The sequence below is a fragment of the Sorex fumeus genome, unplaced genomic scaffold (assembly GCF_029834395.1).
Source record: "Sorex fumeus unplaced genomic scaffold, SorFum_2.1 ptg000024l, whole genome shotgun sequence".
Classification (NCBI taxonomy): Eukaryota; Metazoa; Chordata; class Mammalia; order Eulipotyphla; family Soricidae; genus Sorex; species Sorex fumeus.
This window is the reverse complement of record NW_026606081.1, coordinates 19632616-19646008: the sequence shown is the minus strand read 5'-3', so window position 1 is coordinate 19646008 and position 13393 is coordinate 19632616. Positions and strand designations below refer to the sequence as shown.

The 13393-nt window shown below is 53.1% G+C and overlaps 2 protein-coding genes across 2 annotated transcripts in view; both read right to left on the bottom strand.

Moving 5' to 3' along the window:
* The window catches only part of DNAJB14 (DnaJ heat shock protein family (Hsp40) member B14), a 36762-nt gene extending 25571 nt beyond the window's left edge, over positions 1-11191 (bottom strand). Inside the window, exon 1 of the mRNA XM_056114124.1 lies at positions 11047-11191. Coding sequence (XP_055970099.1) covers positions 11047-11179 — 133 coding nt within the window. The 5' untranslated portion in view covers positions 11180-11191. The remainder of the gene's footprint in view (positions 1-11046) is intronic.
* Positions 11192-11782: 591 nt separating this feature from the next.
* LOC130023599 (histone H2A.Z) lies at positions 11783-13133 on the bottom strand. The gene is made up of 5 exons (XM_056114162.1): positions 12977-13133; positions 12816-12893; positions 12622-12735; positions 12424-12553; positions 11783-12177 (listed from the first exon to the last, which is right to left on the bottom strand). Exons 1-5 carry the CDS (start codon positions 12977-12979, stop codon positions 12116-12118), a joined length of 387 nt encoding a protein of 128 aa, XP_055970137.1. The 5' UTR covers positions 12980-13133; the 3' UTR covers positions 11783-12115.
* Positions 13134-13393: the final 260 nt, after the last annotated feature.

The following is a 13393-nucleotide window of genomic DNA, read 5'->3' as shown; positions in this document are numbered from 1 at the left end:
TTGTCCGATCCATTGTTTCTTTCATGTCCTCCTTCAATTTACTGGATATCTGTCTCACTGTTTCAATGAGTTCATTGAACATCTTCATTAGCTCAGATAGAAAAGGGAACACCAAATAAAGGGTGTTGGGAGGATCCGCCCAGGATGGGAGATGTATGCTGAAAGTAGACTATAGACCGAACATGACTGCCACTCAATTCCTCTTTTGCAAACCACAGCACCCAAAAGGAGAGAGAGAACAAGAGGGAATGCCCTGCCACAGATGCAGGGTGGGATTGGGAGGATGGGGAATGGGAGGGATACTGGGATTAGTAGTGGTAGAGAATGGGCACTGGTGGAGGGATGGGTACTGGATCATTGTATAACTGAAACCCAAGCACAAAAATTTGTAAGTCTACAACTGTACCTCATAGTGTTTCACTAATAAAAATTAAAAAAAAAAAAAAGTCCAGTCAAAGAGCAAATCCTCAGGGAAAGCAAAAGGTGAGCCTGGAAACGACTTATGGCAGGAAGTAAGGAAGCCTGAAGAGGGACGGGTGTGCCGAAGGGCACCAGCAGCTCGCAGAGTTCCAGATGATGCAAGATGAGGCCACCTGGCCGTCAGGAGAAACAACATAGGGCCTGACCCACACCCACAGCTGGGCTGACACAGAGCCGCGCCAGGCAACCGTCAGCCTCTGCTGGGGAAGAATATGGACGGACGCGGTGAGGCGCGGGTGCGAGTCCAGTGACATGTCTCCAGGTGCTTCCCACACAGAATTCACTCATGACAAAGGGGGAAGAATGGAGAAACCCAGCCATCAACATCAAAGCCACATGGTCCAACGGGCAGAAATGCATCCGGTCCCTGCAGTAGGTTACTGGCCCTGGGCCACCCCAGGTGGGAATAGGTTTCATGCCTTGGCCTGTTTCCCCTGGCGGCTCAATGGCTGCCATCCTCCAGAGGTCATTGGACAGCCAGGTTTGGGCCTGCAATGACGAGACAGGCAGGGCCTCACGGGATGGGGGTAGAACCGGCCCTTTCCTCCCACCCCAATGAGACACCGAGTCTCCACCCACAAACGGACTCTCTGGTTCCTGATCATGCTGCTTAAAGGCCATGATCCCAGAGACTCAGGAACAAATCTAGGAACTTAACAGGTTTTGGCAGAAATCCCTCTAGATTTAAATGTTAAAATTTCAGAATTCCAAAATCGTGCGGCCACTATTGCGGCCGCACAACATCATAATGTTATTCATAACCAGCAATAGAAAACAAATTGTCTATGGTTGCCTTTTCAGCAGATGAGTGTTGGGGTAAAATCCCAAATAATAATGGTGGGTCTGATGTCAAAATACTGACTGTAATCAAAGTAGAGAGAAAGTAATGTGGTAATTATCTGCCCCACAGGTAGGGGGAGGGTGTGGGATGGGGGTATACTGGGGTTTTTGGTGGTGGAAAATGGGCACTGGTGAAGGGACAGGTGTTTCATTGTTGTATGACTGAGACTAACTCGAAATCTTTGTGACTGCTCTCACAGTGAGTCAATAAATAAATTTATAAAAAAGGAAAAAAACTTATAAATTTCACATAAGAAAAAAAATTACTCAATATTCTTGATATATTTAACCCTAGCCAGCAAGGTGTCTGCCTAACCCACCATAAGCAGCAAAGGCAGACTGCACTTCCTAAGAAGGCTTTGAGGGTTGGCTGTTCATGTTGATAGTTTGTTTCTTCTTGATTCAGGGGTAGAAGGATGTGTGATTCTAAGAATTTGCCTATTTCTACTAGATAGATCAATTTGTTGCTTTATTTCTCCTACTGAGTGTATTTCAACTGTAACTTTCATTGTTCCCTTCCTTCTAAATGCTTTTGGTTTCATTAGTTCTTTATCTAGTTCCTTTGGATACAGAGTAGGTTTAGGTTATTTATCAAGCATTCAAAGATTTAATACCTACCTGTCAAACTTTAAAACAATTGAAGAGAGAATGCTTCTAAACATACCTTATAACTTCGATATTATCTTAATGCCAAGAACAAAGACATTAAACAAAAGGAAAAAACTCTACATCAAAATTTCTGATAAAGAGGGATGTAAAAATTCCCAATAAAATCAGTCAACTGTGGGCCACAGAGATAGTACAGTAGTCAGGACATTTGCCTTATGTGCAGCCAACCTGGGTTTGATAGCTAGCACCCCATACGGTCCCCTGAGCCTGCCAGGAGTGTTTCCTGGGTGCAGAGTCAGGAGTAACCCCTGAGCATCACCAGATGGGGGCCAACCACCTCACCACCAAAAAAAAAAAAAAACCCTCAGCCAGCTGAGATCAATATACATAAAAGGGTCATACACCATTCTCAATAGGGTCTAACCAGAAAGATGATGGTTCAACATGCAAAAAAAAAAAAAAGATGAAAACCATACGATAGTTTCAGTAAATGCAGAACAACAGACAAGATCCAATATCCGTTTCCAACTTGAGCTGACTGGGTATGTGTGTGGCCCCGCTAGCTGCCCGGGGAAGGATTGGGCTCCCTGAGCATTCCTGGGAAAAGACAAAGTCAAGAAGTAAAGAGAAATCCGTAATAAATGGGCACAGAAGGAAAGTGCACCAACATCACGAAGGCCACATATGACAAACCAACTGCTAATGTCATCAGATGCAATGGTGAAAAAAAGAAGATTTTTCCATCTGAGATATGGAATATGAGAGGGTGCCCACTCTCCAACCATTCCTTACAGAGTACTAGAAATCTCAGCAAGAGCAATGAGGAAGAAAAGGGGGGAGGGGGGAGAGAGGCAACTAAATTAGAAGTGAAGAAAGGGGACTGCAACTATTTGTCTGCTGCAAAAGATGCATAGGAAACCTTAAAGACTAAAAAAGACACAGAGAGAGAGAGAGAGAGAGAGAGAGAGAGAGAGAGAGAAAGAGAGGTGGCAGGCTACAAAAAAATCAATATCAAAAAAATCTATTGTTTCTAGACCACTGTATCACTGTCATCCTGTCGCTCACCGATTTCCTCGAGCAGGCACCAGTAACGTCTCCATTCGTCCTAGCCCCTGAGATTTTCAAGTGCCACATTGGAGGCTCTTTCAGGGTCAGGGGAATGAGACCCATCATTGTTACTGGGTTTTGGCATATCGAATATGCCACGGGGAGCTTCCCAGGCTCTGCCGTGCGGGGCAGGATACTCTGGGTAGCTTGCCGGGTTCTCTGAGAGCGAGAATTAGACAATAAGAGGCCGCATTCTTGGCTGCGCACTTCCGGGAGCTTGGTTTGATAGTCTCTGGGTCTTGGCAGTTGATGGGATTACATGGAGCCGGGGGCAGTTAGTGGGTGTAACGCCTAGCTACTGGAAGATGGGGGATCTGGGTGGAGGAGGCCCAGTCCCAATCTGAGCAGTCTTGTTTCTTGATACAAAATATTAATTTGAAGAAAATATTAATTGAAGAAAAAGAAATTATGAAAACAACCCTACTTACAGTCTTGTCAAAAAGAATAAGATAGCTAGGAATAAATTTAACATGATCAATGAAAGATTCAAAAAATAAAAACTTTTAAGACATTGTTGAAATGAAAACACAAAACAATAGATATTCTGTGCCCACCACCAGGAAGAATTGATATTACTCTAAAGGTGTTTTATTTAAAGCAATACATAGATTCAGTGCAATCCTTATCAAAACCCAAAGGCATTTTTCACAGAAATGGAACAAAAAAATACTGGAATTTGGGCCAGAGCGATAGCACAGCGGGTAGGGCATTTGCCTTGCACGCAGTCAACCCAGGTTCAATTCCCAGCACCCCAAGCACCACCAGGAGTGATCCCTGAGTGCAGAGCCAGGTGTTACCCAAAAAACAAACAAACAAAAAATATTGGAATTTGTATCAAACCACAAAAGACCATGAATAGAAAAAATAACCCTGAGGAGAGCAGAAAGGAGGCATCATGCTTCCTGCCCTCAGACAACACCTAAAGCACCACAACAGCATGTCCTGAGAACACAGACGGAAACAGGTCAATAAAACAGAACAGCAGGTCATACATGGGCCACAAGCTGCTGGCAGGCACCAAGCACATGTGACAGAAGAGAGGCCCCCTGTGAAGCGGCAGTGAAAAACCAACTGACACACGCAAAGGCCAGGGAGGGTCACAGGCAGACCAGCACCACTGGGCATGGCCCAATGACAAAAAGCAAATGATGACAACAAAACTAACTTCACACACAAAAAATGCATTCCAAAAGCACTAAAGAAGGGGCAAGAGATTTCACACAGCAGACTCAGGTTCAACCCCCAGCACCCGCTACGGTACCCCAAATCGCACCAGGAGTGAGCCCTGAGCACAAAGAAATAAGCCCTGAGCACCACTGCTGTGGCCCCCAAAACAACAAGGGGGGGTTGTGCGGGAAGAAGCTTGATGTGAGTTAAGTTCTGAGTGTAGGACCTGAAACAACACAATACATCCACTACAACATGCCACACGCCCCTCGCTGCCAATCAGCTTCAGAAATGCACTTGGACTCACTCCACCGGCAAGAGAAATACTGTCACTGTCACTGTCCTCCCGTTGTTCATCGATTTGCTCGGGCGCGCCCAGTAACATTGTGAGACTTGTGACTGTGTTTGGCATATCGAATACGTCACGGGGAGCTTACCAGGCTTTGCGTGCGGGCGAGATACTCTCGGTAGCTTGCGGGGCTCTCTGAGAGGGGCGGAGGAATCGAACCCAGCCCTGCCAGGCCAGCCACATGCAAGACAAATGCCCTACCTGCTGTGCTATCGCTCCAGCCCAAGAGAAATACAAACAAGAGGAAATGACCGGGACCAAACCAAACTAAGGAGGTGCTGTAGTGAGGAAAATGAGGCCCAAAGCAGGATGTGGAGCCAGGGAGAACGCAGAGGGCAAGACGCTGCTAGCCCCAGCACCAAGAGGATCACACCAGGACAGAGCTAGGAGTGACCCCTGCCACTGCCAGGTGTGCCCACCCTGCCCCAGCCCACTCAGCTGGAGCAGACACTAGCAAGTCATACCATACATCCAACAAGTGATTAAAATCCCAGATATAAAAGCCCTACTGCTCAACAATTTAGCAAATTTCTAAATGCGCAGAGGATCTGTATAGATAATTTCCAAAGATGAGATGCAGGGCAAACAGGCACCTGAAACTGTTCAACAGTTCTTACATCAGGGAAATGTAGACCCAAACCAGAGCGAGCCAACAGCAAGCTGTCTACTGGAACTTCTTAGGATGCTCCCAGTCAGACCACAAGAAACCAGGGCTGGGGCAGGCTCGGTCCCCGGGCTCGGTGTCCAGCATGGCGTGAAGCTGGACCTGTGGGTGGGGTGGGAGCTGCTAAGGCCCCTGCAGCAAGCAGCAAGGAGGCACTGCAGGAAGGTGCAGGGCTGGACGGGGCCGCCCAGTGCCAAGCAGACGCTCCAGCCCGTGGCGCGCTCTCGTCATGAACTCTGTCCCGTCTGCAACCACCTGGATGTGATCATAAGTGAAATAAGGGAATGGAAGGCGGGCATCAGGACGAAGCAAACAAAGTTAAACATACCTTGGATTATGGATCCCACCAGAGGCCCAAAGGAGACCAGTGAGGTGAAGCGGCCGAGGGGTCGGATTGATGGTGGTGGGCAGAAACCAACCTGTTGGAGATGCGCAGGGCGGGTGTACCCTGAAGGGTGACCTGGGCTCCTGACACTTTCTAATGGAAACCACGGTGACCCCCATGACACAGGGAGCCGGTAAGGACCCAGGGAGAACATCTCGGGGTGGAGTACAGACCTGCAGGCCCAGGGCCCAGAGATCAGGCCCTGCACGGCCCGTGTGGCCTATTTCCAGAGACCCTTGGGATGCAGGAACATTGCCCTGTGCCGTGGGAGCAGGAGAATGACTAAGAGGAAAACGGTTCCTGCTGGCAAAGGCATTTTGGGTTTAGGAGAGGAACAGCCAAGCCCATGGACAACGGGCAGAGGGCTAGGTCCAAAGGCAGATGAAGCCCAACTTACAGCAACGAATCTGCGTCCAATAAAGTAACAAGAAAGAGGGGCTGGAGAGATAGCACAGTGGGTAGGGTGTTTGCCTTGCACGCAGCTGACCTGGGTTCGATTCCCAGCATCCCATATGGTCCCCTGAGCACTGCCAGGAATGACTTCTGAGTGCAAAGCCAGGAGTAACCTCTGCGCATCGCTGGGTGTGACCCAAAAAAGGAAAAAAAAAAAGTAAAAAGACAGGAGAGACACCATTCATCGACTCGAGGCACCACTCCAAAACCTCTGCACAGTCCTCAGGCAGTAATTAAGGTCCTCATGCTAATCCCACAATGACAACTACAGATGCAAACACTAGGGTCCGGTAGAGGAGGCTGACATCTACCCACGTGCGTTCAAGGAGGGTCCCACCACCTGCATATTGGACCCCTGCTCCAGATACAGTGCCGGGCAGATACTGCAAGCTGCGCCAATCTCTGCAGAAGAAATAAATGCCCATTTCATAGATGAGGGAGGAAACGGAGGTTCAGAAAACCATTTATGCCTGCAAAGTCACTCAACTATTATCAATTAAGGTTCAGAACCCAAGTGGGAGTTCTATCTTCAACCATCACACCTGGTACAGCTTGGCTGGCAGCTGGAATTTGTAAATCATTTTATACTTGGTGCTACCAACGCCCTTCATTTGAATATGCAATTTCAAATCTGTCACTAAATCTAAACTTAGTGAAAAGGGAGAGAGAAGGAAGCTGTCTTGAAAGAAATAGGTTGGACAAGGGTACTGGAGCAATAGCTCAGCAGGTAGGGTGTTTGCCTCGCACACGGCCGACCCAGGTTCGATAACCAGTATCCCATATGGTCCCCAGAGCACCGCCAGGGGTAATTCCTGAATGCGGAGTCAGGAGTAACCCCTGTGCATCGCCAGGTGTGACCCAAAAAAGAAAAAAAATACAAAAAAGGTTGGATAATACTCCAGGTATGAAACAACAGTTTAAAAAGCTTTGTTTTGGTTTTAAGTGAGACCAAAGGGGGCAAGTCTTTGAATTTATTCTATTTAAAATAATACGGGGGGTGGGGGGGGGAAGAGGGAAGTGCTTATGGCTCAGTCCTGACTTTGTCCTCAGGGATCACTCCTGGCGGGACCTGGGGGACCATATGAGGTGCCTGGGACCACCCTGTCTGCTTTACTATCTCTCCAACCTTTAGGATGACATTCTTAAACAGGAAGTGTACTTTTCTTAGGACCAGAAAAATAGTCTACCAGGTAGGGCATTTATCTTGCATGTGCCCGACCCAGGTTTTATTCCCGGCACCCCAAGTGGTCCCCTGAGCCCCACCAGGAGTGACCCCTGAGTCCAGAGCCAAGAGTAAACCCTGAATGCCATGAGGTGGGACCCAGGAAAAAAACAACAACAAAAATGAGCATACTTTTCCTGGGGAAAAACAAAAACTATAGTTCAGCCTCTGCTCCAACTTACTAAATACTGGAAGTCCTAAAGTAGGGAAAATCAAAAATAGATCAGTAACTCAACAAATACATATTTTAAGAAATAAAAAAAACTTCCTTCTGTCTGCTCACATTGACTCTACAATATTCTTATTTGCTATGTAGCAGCTCCTCATATATAGTAATAACCCATTCAAACCTCAATCAGAACATGAGAAGATTTGAAAGCTATGAAAGCAATTCACTTAGAAGTCCACTGCAATCAAGTATAAAATAGCATTTCTCAACTAAAAACACAGAGCAAAGATGTACCAGACCCATTTGGAGATCAAAAAAAAAATTCACCAATTTTTAAGTGTTTTATCAATTAGCTATCTAGCCTGGGAGAACAAAAGATAAAAAGAGCATGCATTCTAGAGCTTGGTCCCATATTTTCCATTTACTGTTGAGGAAAGTGTGTAATGTTTCCGTGTAATGTTTCCTTTTGCCTATCCAAGTATGAAAACACTTCCACAGCAAACATCCCATCCAAACTCCCAATTCTAAGGGCGTCATGGGCGTCTAGAACAGAGGAACATCAGAGATCAAACTCTGTGCAGCTTTTTGTTATTTGGGGGCCATACTGGGCAGTGTTCTGGGATCACTCCAGGCTCTGTGCTCAGGGATCACTCCTGGAGGGGCTCAGGGGAACCATATGTGGTCCCAGGGATAGCACCCAGGACAGCCACATGCCAGGCAAGTGCTATACTATCTCTCCAACACCCAGATAAAAATTTGAAATTTCATCTTAAGCAGTACCTTCAACTTCCTTCCACACTAACTACTTTCTGAAGAACTTACACAAACATTCTCTATTCTCTCTTGAATTCCTAAATTACTCACACACACATCTTCGGAGGACACTGTATACACCATGCTTTTCTGAGGCCTGGAGACAGTGCAGTGGTTAGAGGAGGGGTTCCAGGCACCACCTGGGCCCCAACCCCCCAAGGGTGACCCAGAAAATCCTGGAACAACACCGCACCCTCAGGCGCTGGCACTGAAGCTCGGCCCAGGCGGCCCAAACTGCCTGTTGGGAGATAAAGTCCAAGAAAACAGGGCCAAAGAGAGAGAGAGAGCACTAGGGAAGCAGGGGCCTTGCACTCAGCCATGCCCTGTTCAAGCCCTCGCACCCCCAGGACTGACCCCCAAGCACGGAGGCCGGAGCAAGCCCTGAGCACCACCGTGCTTGGCTCAAAAACCCCACCAACCAATAAAAAGTCTTTCTGACTACACCATAGCTATATCCTAAAACTAGTTGTTAATTCCACGAAGTCTTACAATGTAGCATTTTAGATCATATTTCACTGAACTTTTTTAATATTCCTACATTCATGTACTTGTGAGCAAGGGTTGTCCTGTGTTCTTCTACCTTACAGAAGCTTCAGTAGACGGAATCAGATGTTTGTAACAGGCTTTAAAATGCTCACGCGGGGGCAGAGTGAGAATACAACAGGTAGGGCATTTGCCTTGCACGCAGCCAACCCAGGTTCAATTCCCAGCATCCCATATGGTTCCCCAAGCACTGCCAGGAGTAATTCCTGAGTGCAGAACCAGGAGTAACCTCTGGGCATCATTGGATGTGGCACAAAAAAAAAAAAAAAACAAAAAGAAAATGCTCAGAGCCTCATACTGTAAAGTAGCACAAAGGGTAAAATGATACGGTAATGTGGTACCAACTTAAAATGGAACCAAAGCATCTGAGTGCTACTATGAAAAGCTTTCCATACATTAATGCATTCAATACAGCATGGAGATTTAAAATACCTCTAGATTTGGGATGTCATTCAGAGGGAACGTACGGGGTTCACTTGTACGTGGTCCTACATTCAATTTCCCATACTATCCCTCTCCTTCGCCCCCCAAATTAAACTTGTGGCAATGATTCCTTGACGATGATAGCAAAAGCACAGGCAATCAAAGCAAAAATCGACAATGGAATTACATCAAATTTAACTGCATCAAAGGACACAATCAATAGAGTGAAGAACAATTTACAGAATGGGAGAGGAAAAGCATAAATCATATTACTAGTAAGAGTACCCAAATGTTCAAAACCCATAAAGAAAAAAGTTCAAGAACTTCACAGATAACCTGGTATGATAAAAGGTAGAGTACTTGAATAAGATATTTCTCCTGAGACCATATACAAAGGGACAATAAGTAGATAAGAAAGTGTCAAACTTAGCTAATTATTTTAAAAATGCAAATCAAATGTACAATAAGATACAGTTGTTGGGAAAGAAAATGATAAAGGAAAGAACTGCTGATGGAGATGTGGAAAAACCCATTCTTGTGTGCTGTGAGTGGGAACCTTAAGTGGTGCATCTGGCAGGGGAAACAATACGACAGTTACTCAAAAGTGAAAACAGTAAGATCCAACAATCCCATTTCTGGGTCTCTACCATCATCTTGAAAACATATTAGAGCAATGCTAGCCAAGATAGCCAAGGTAGGGGAACCATCTAAATGTCCACAGACAGGTGAATGGATAATACAAATGTGGGCAGAACACTCGGAGAATAGTATGCAGCCCTCAAAAAAGGAAATCCTACCATACCCTACAAAATATGATGCGCTTCACTGGGCTAAGTAAAATGAGAAAGTTACCAGAAAACACAGTCTTGATTCTGTTTGCCGGAAGGTACCTAAGACAGCAGCCAACACTTGAACCAAAAGCTGGGGCGGTTGAAGGTGTGTCTAGTACAGAATTTCAGTTTCTTCAGATGGAAAACTCTGCACATCTATCACACAGCACTGCCCCAGACAGGTGGACGTCATCGGGTGGTTTCTCCCACTGCCCTCTTCTGTCTCAGAACGATGCATTCAATGGGAGGCCCGAGGGTTCCGACAGGGAAGGGAGCACGAGAGAACAGAGGGAAGCAGGGCAAGGAGCCCCCTCCCGCGCCCGCTCCCTTCCCTTGGAGCTGCCCAAGCCTCGACTGGACACCGCGTCCCAGGCAGCGGGACAGGTGCGGGCGCTCGGCCCCCTGTCTGCCCATCCTCCCCGCGGCCCGGGGCGCGTTTCCATCCCCCGCGGCCTGTCCCCCGCGGGCCCACCCGAGCTCACGACCCTGAGGGCCGGGGCAGCTTCTATGTTCGGAGCAAGGGGCGCTCGGGGCCCAGCCGGGCTTCAGTGGGCGCCGCGACCTCGCTGGGCCGGCCCCGGGGGAGCACCGGGCAGAGGCTGGGCAGAGTCCGGGGAGCACGGGGCAGGGGCTGGGCAGGCCCCGGGAAGGGCACCGCGCAGGGGCTGGGCAGAACCCGAGGAGCACGGGGCAGGGGCTGGACAGGCCCCGGGGAGCACCGGGCAGCACCGGGCAGGGACTGGGCAGGCCCAGGCGGAGGGAGGACAATGTCCTGCGGAGGCCGGCGCGACCCGGGACACTCGGGGCCGGGCAAGCGCGGGCGGCAGGTGGGCAGGGGGCGCGCGGATGCGCTCTCGGGGGTCCCGGCGGGCCGGGCTGCACGGCTGGAGGCCGGGGTGCCCTCCGGGTCCGGTGTCCCTCCCGGGGCCGGTGTCCCTCCCGGGCTCTGGGCGTCCCTCCCGGGGACCGGCTGTCCCCCCCGGCGGGCTCACCGCGGGCGGCGGGCAGCGGGTAGAGCTTCTGGGCCTTGAGCAGGAAGCGCTGGGCCCGCTCACGGTCGCCGGCGTCCAGGGCCTGGCGCGCGATGCGCACACAGCGCTCCGCCTCGTCCCGGTTCCCCTCCATGGCCTGCGCGTCCCCGAGCGCGGCGGGCGGAAGCGGCGCGGGGCGGGGCGGGGCGGGGCGGGACGGGCGGGCGGGCGGGGCCGCTGCTCGGCGGCGCGGGCCGGAGCCCGCGGGACCCTCCCCGGACCCTGCCGGGACCCTCCCTCAAGCCCTCCCCGACCCGCCCCAGACCCACCCCCGGGCCCTCCCCCTCGGCGGCGGCTGCGGCCCCCGGGGCGCCCCCGCCTAACCGCGGGCCCGAGCCGCCCGCCGGACCGACCCCGCGGGCTCCCCGGTGCCCTCAGAGCGCCCCGCTGACTCGGGGCGCTGACGCAGCGCGCGCGCGCGCGTGCGTGCTTGCGGCGCTGCCCATCGCGCCGCCCGGCCGGCCCTGCGGAGCTCTGCGGCCCGCGGTCCCGCTCGGCCCCGAGGCCGAGCCGCAAGCGCCGCAGCGCGCGGAGCGGTTAAGCCTGGGTGGTGCCACGTGACCGCCGGTCCCGGGGAGACGCGACCCCCCGCGGGCGGGGGGAGACCGGCCACTGAAGGGAAGCCCCTCGAACCCCGGACAAAGACGGACGCCAGCGGTTTGGGATATGACCTTTATTGAGCTCGTCCACCGGAGCGGAAGGAACGTCTGTACAAAACCAAATGCTTGTTACTCTAACTTCTGCATCACAATTAAAACCGACAGTTCTCTAAAAACGGGGAACTCGACCCAAGCCCACTACTCCGGAATCGATAGCTTCTCTGAAGCCACAGTAACACTTAAATATGGTTAAGACTCGAATGCAGAAATTTGGTGGGTTGGGGCGCTAACTGGACTCCCAACTTGCTCAAGGAGAATTACAAAAAGGCAAAATCGTGTTTTTTTCACAGAGATACAGTCCACTGGGATCACCGACACTGGACAGCTGTTCGAGTACTTAGAGTCCTGAGAGAGCGCGGGCCCGGCGGCCTCTACACCGTCTTCTGTTGTCCCTTCTTCCCGATCAGGGACTTGTGGATGTGCGGGATGACACCTGCGGGGGCGACACGGTTAGCAAGCGCGGGCGGCGGGACCCTGCAGCCCCGCTCGGGCGCGCGCGGAGAGCCAAGCGGGCACCGCACCCCGACCCGGGCGCGCGCGGAGAGCCAAGCGGGCACTGCACCCCCACCCGGGCGCGCGAGAGCCGAGCGGGCACTGCACCCCCACCCGGGCGCGCGAGAGCCGAGCGGGCACTGCACCCCCGCGCGGGCTCGCGCCGCGCCGCGCCGCGCCGACGTACCGCCGCCCGCGATCGTCGCCTTGATGAGCGAGTCCAGCTCCTCGTCGCCGCGGATGGCCAGCTGCAGGTGGCGCGGCGTGATGCGCTTCACCTTGAGGTCCTTGGAGGCGTTTCCCGCCAGCTCCAGTACCTGCGGGCACGCGGCGTCACGGCGGCGCGCGCGGCCCCCGCCCCCCGCCCGCCCGCGCGCGCGCTCACCTCGGCCGTGAGGTACTCCAGGATGGCCGCGCTGTACACGGCGGCCGTGGCGCCCACGCGCCCGTGGCTCGTGGTCCGCGACTTGAGGTGCCGGTGGATGCGGCCGACGGGGAACTGCGCGGAAGGAGACGTCGGCGGCGCCCCTCCCCCTCCCCGCCGCCGCCCGCCCGCCCGCCGCCCGCCGCCCCACTGACCTGCAGGCCGGCGCGCTGCGAGCGCGACACCGCCTTTGTCTTGGCCTTGCCCGAGTCCTTGCCTGCCTTGCCGCCGGCCTGCGGGGGTCGCGCCGTGAGCCGGACGCCCCCGCCCGCGCGCCCCCGCCGCCCGCCGCGCGCCCGCCCGCCCGCCCGCTCACCATCTCGCTCCCGCGCAGTCACGCTCGGCTCGGTAACGGCTGCGGGACGCAACGACGCGGCCGCCCACTCGCCGCCGCCGCGATTCAAACTGCGCCGGCTCCCGCCTTCCCCGCGCCCTTTATAGCGCGGCCCGCGCCCGCATCCGGGCACCCGCGCCGCCCGCCCGCCAATGGCCGCCGCCCGCGCCCGCGCCGCGTCCGGGCCGCGCCGCCAATGGGCGGGCGGGACCGCGCCGCGCCGGCCAATGGGCGGGCCGGATGCGCGCCGCGGGGGCGGGCCCTGCGCGCGCCGCGCCGCCATTGGCGCGCCCGCGGGGCGGGGGCGGGGGTGGGAACGCGGCGGGGAAGGGCACGGCGGCGGGAGGCCGGCGCGGCGCGCGCGCGCGGCGGCGGGGGCGCGCGGCCCGGCGGGTCACG

Coding starts and splice junctions, on each gene's coding strand:
- LOC130023599 (XM_056114162.1), bottom strand. Junction 12,554..12,621: donor TGGAGTACCTCACGGCCGAG/GTGAGCGCGCGC, acceptor GCGTGCCCGCAG/GTACTGGAGCTGGCGGGAAA. Junction 12,178..12,423: donor GGCGACGATCGCGGGCGGCG/GTACGTCGGCGC, acceptor TCGCCCCCGCAG/GTGTCATCCCGCACATCCAC.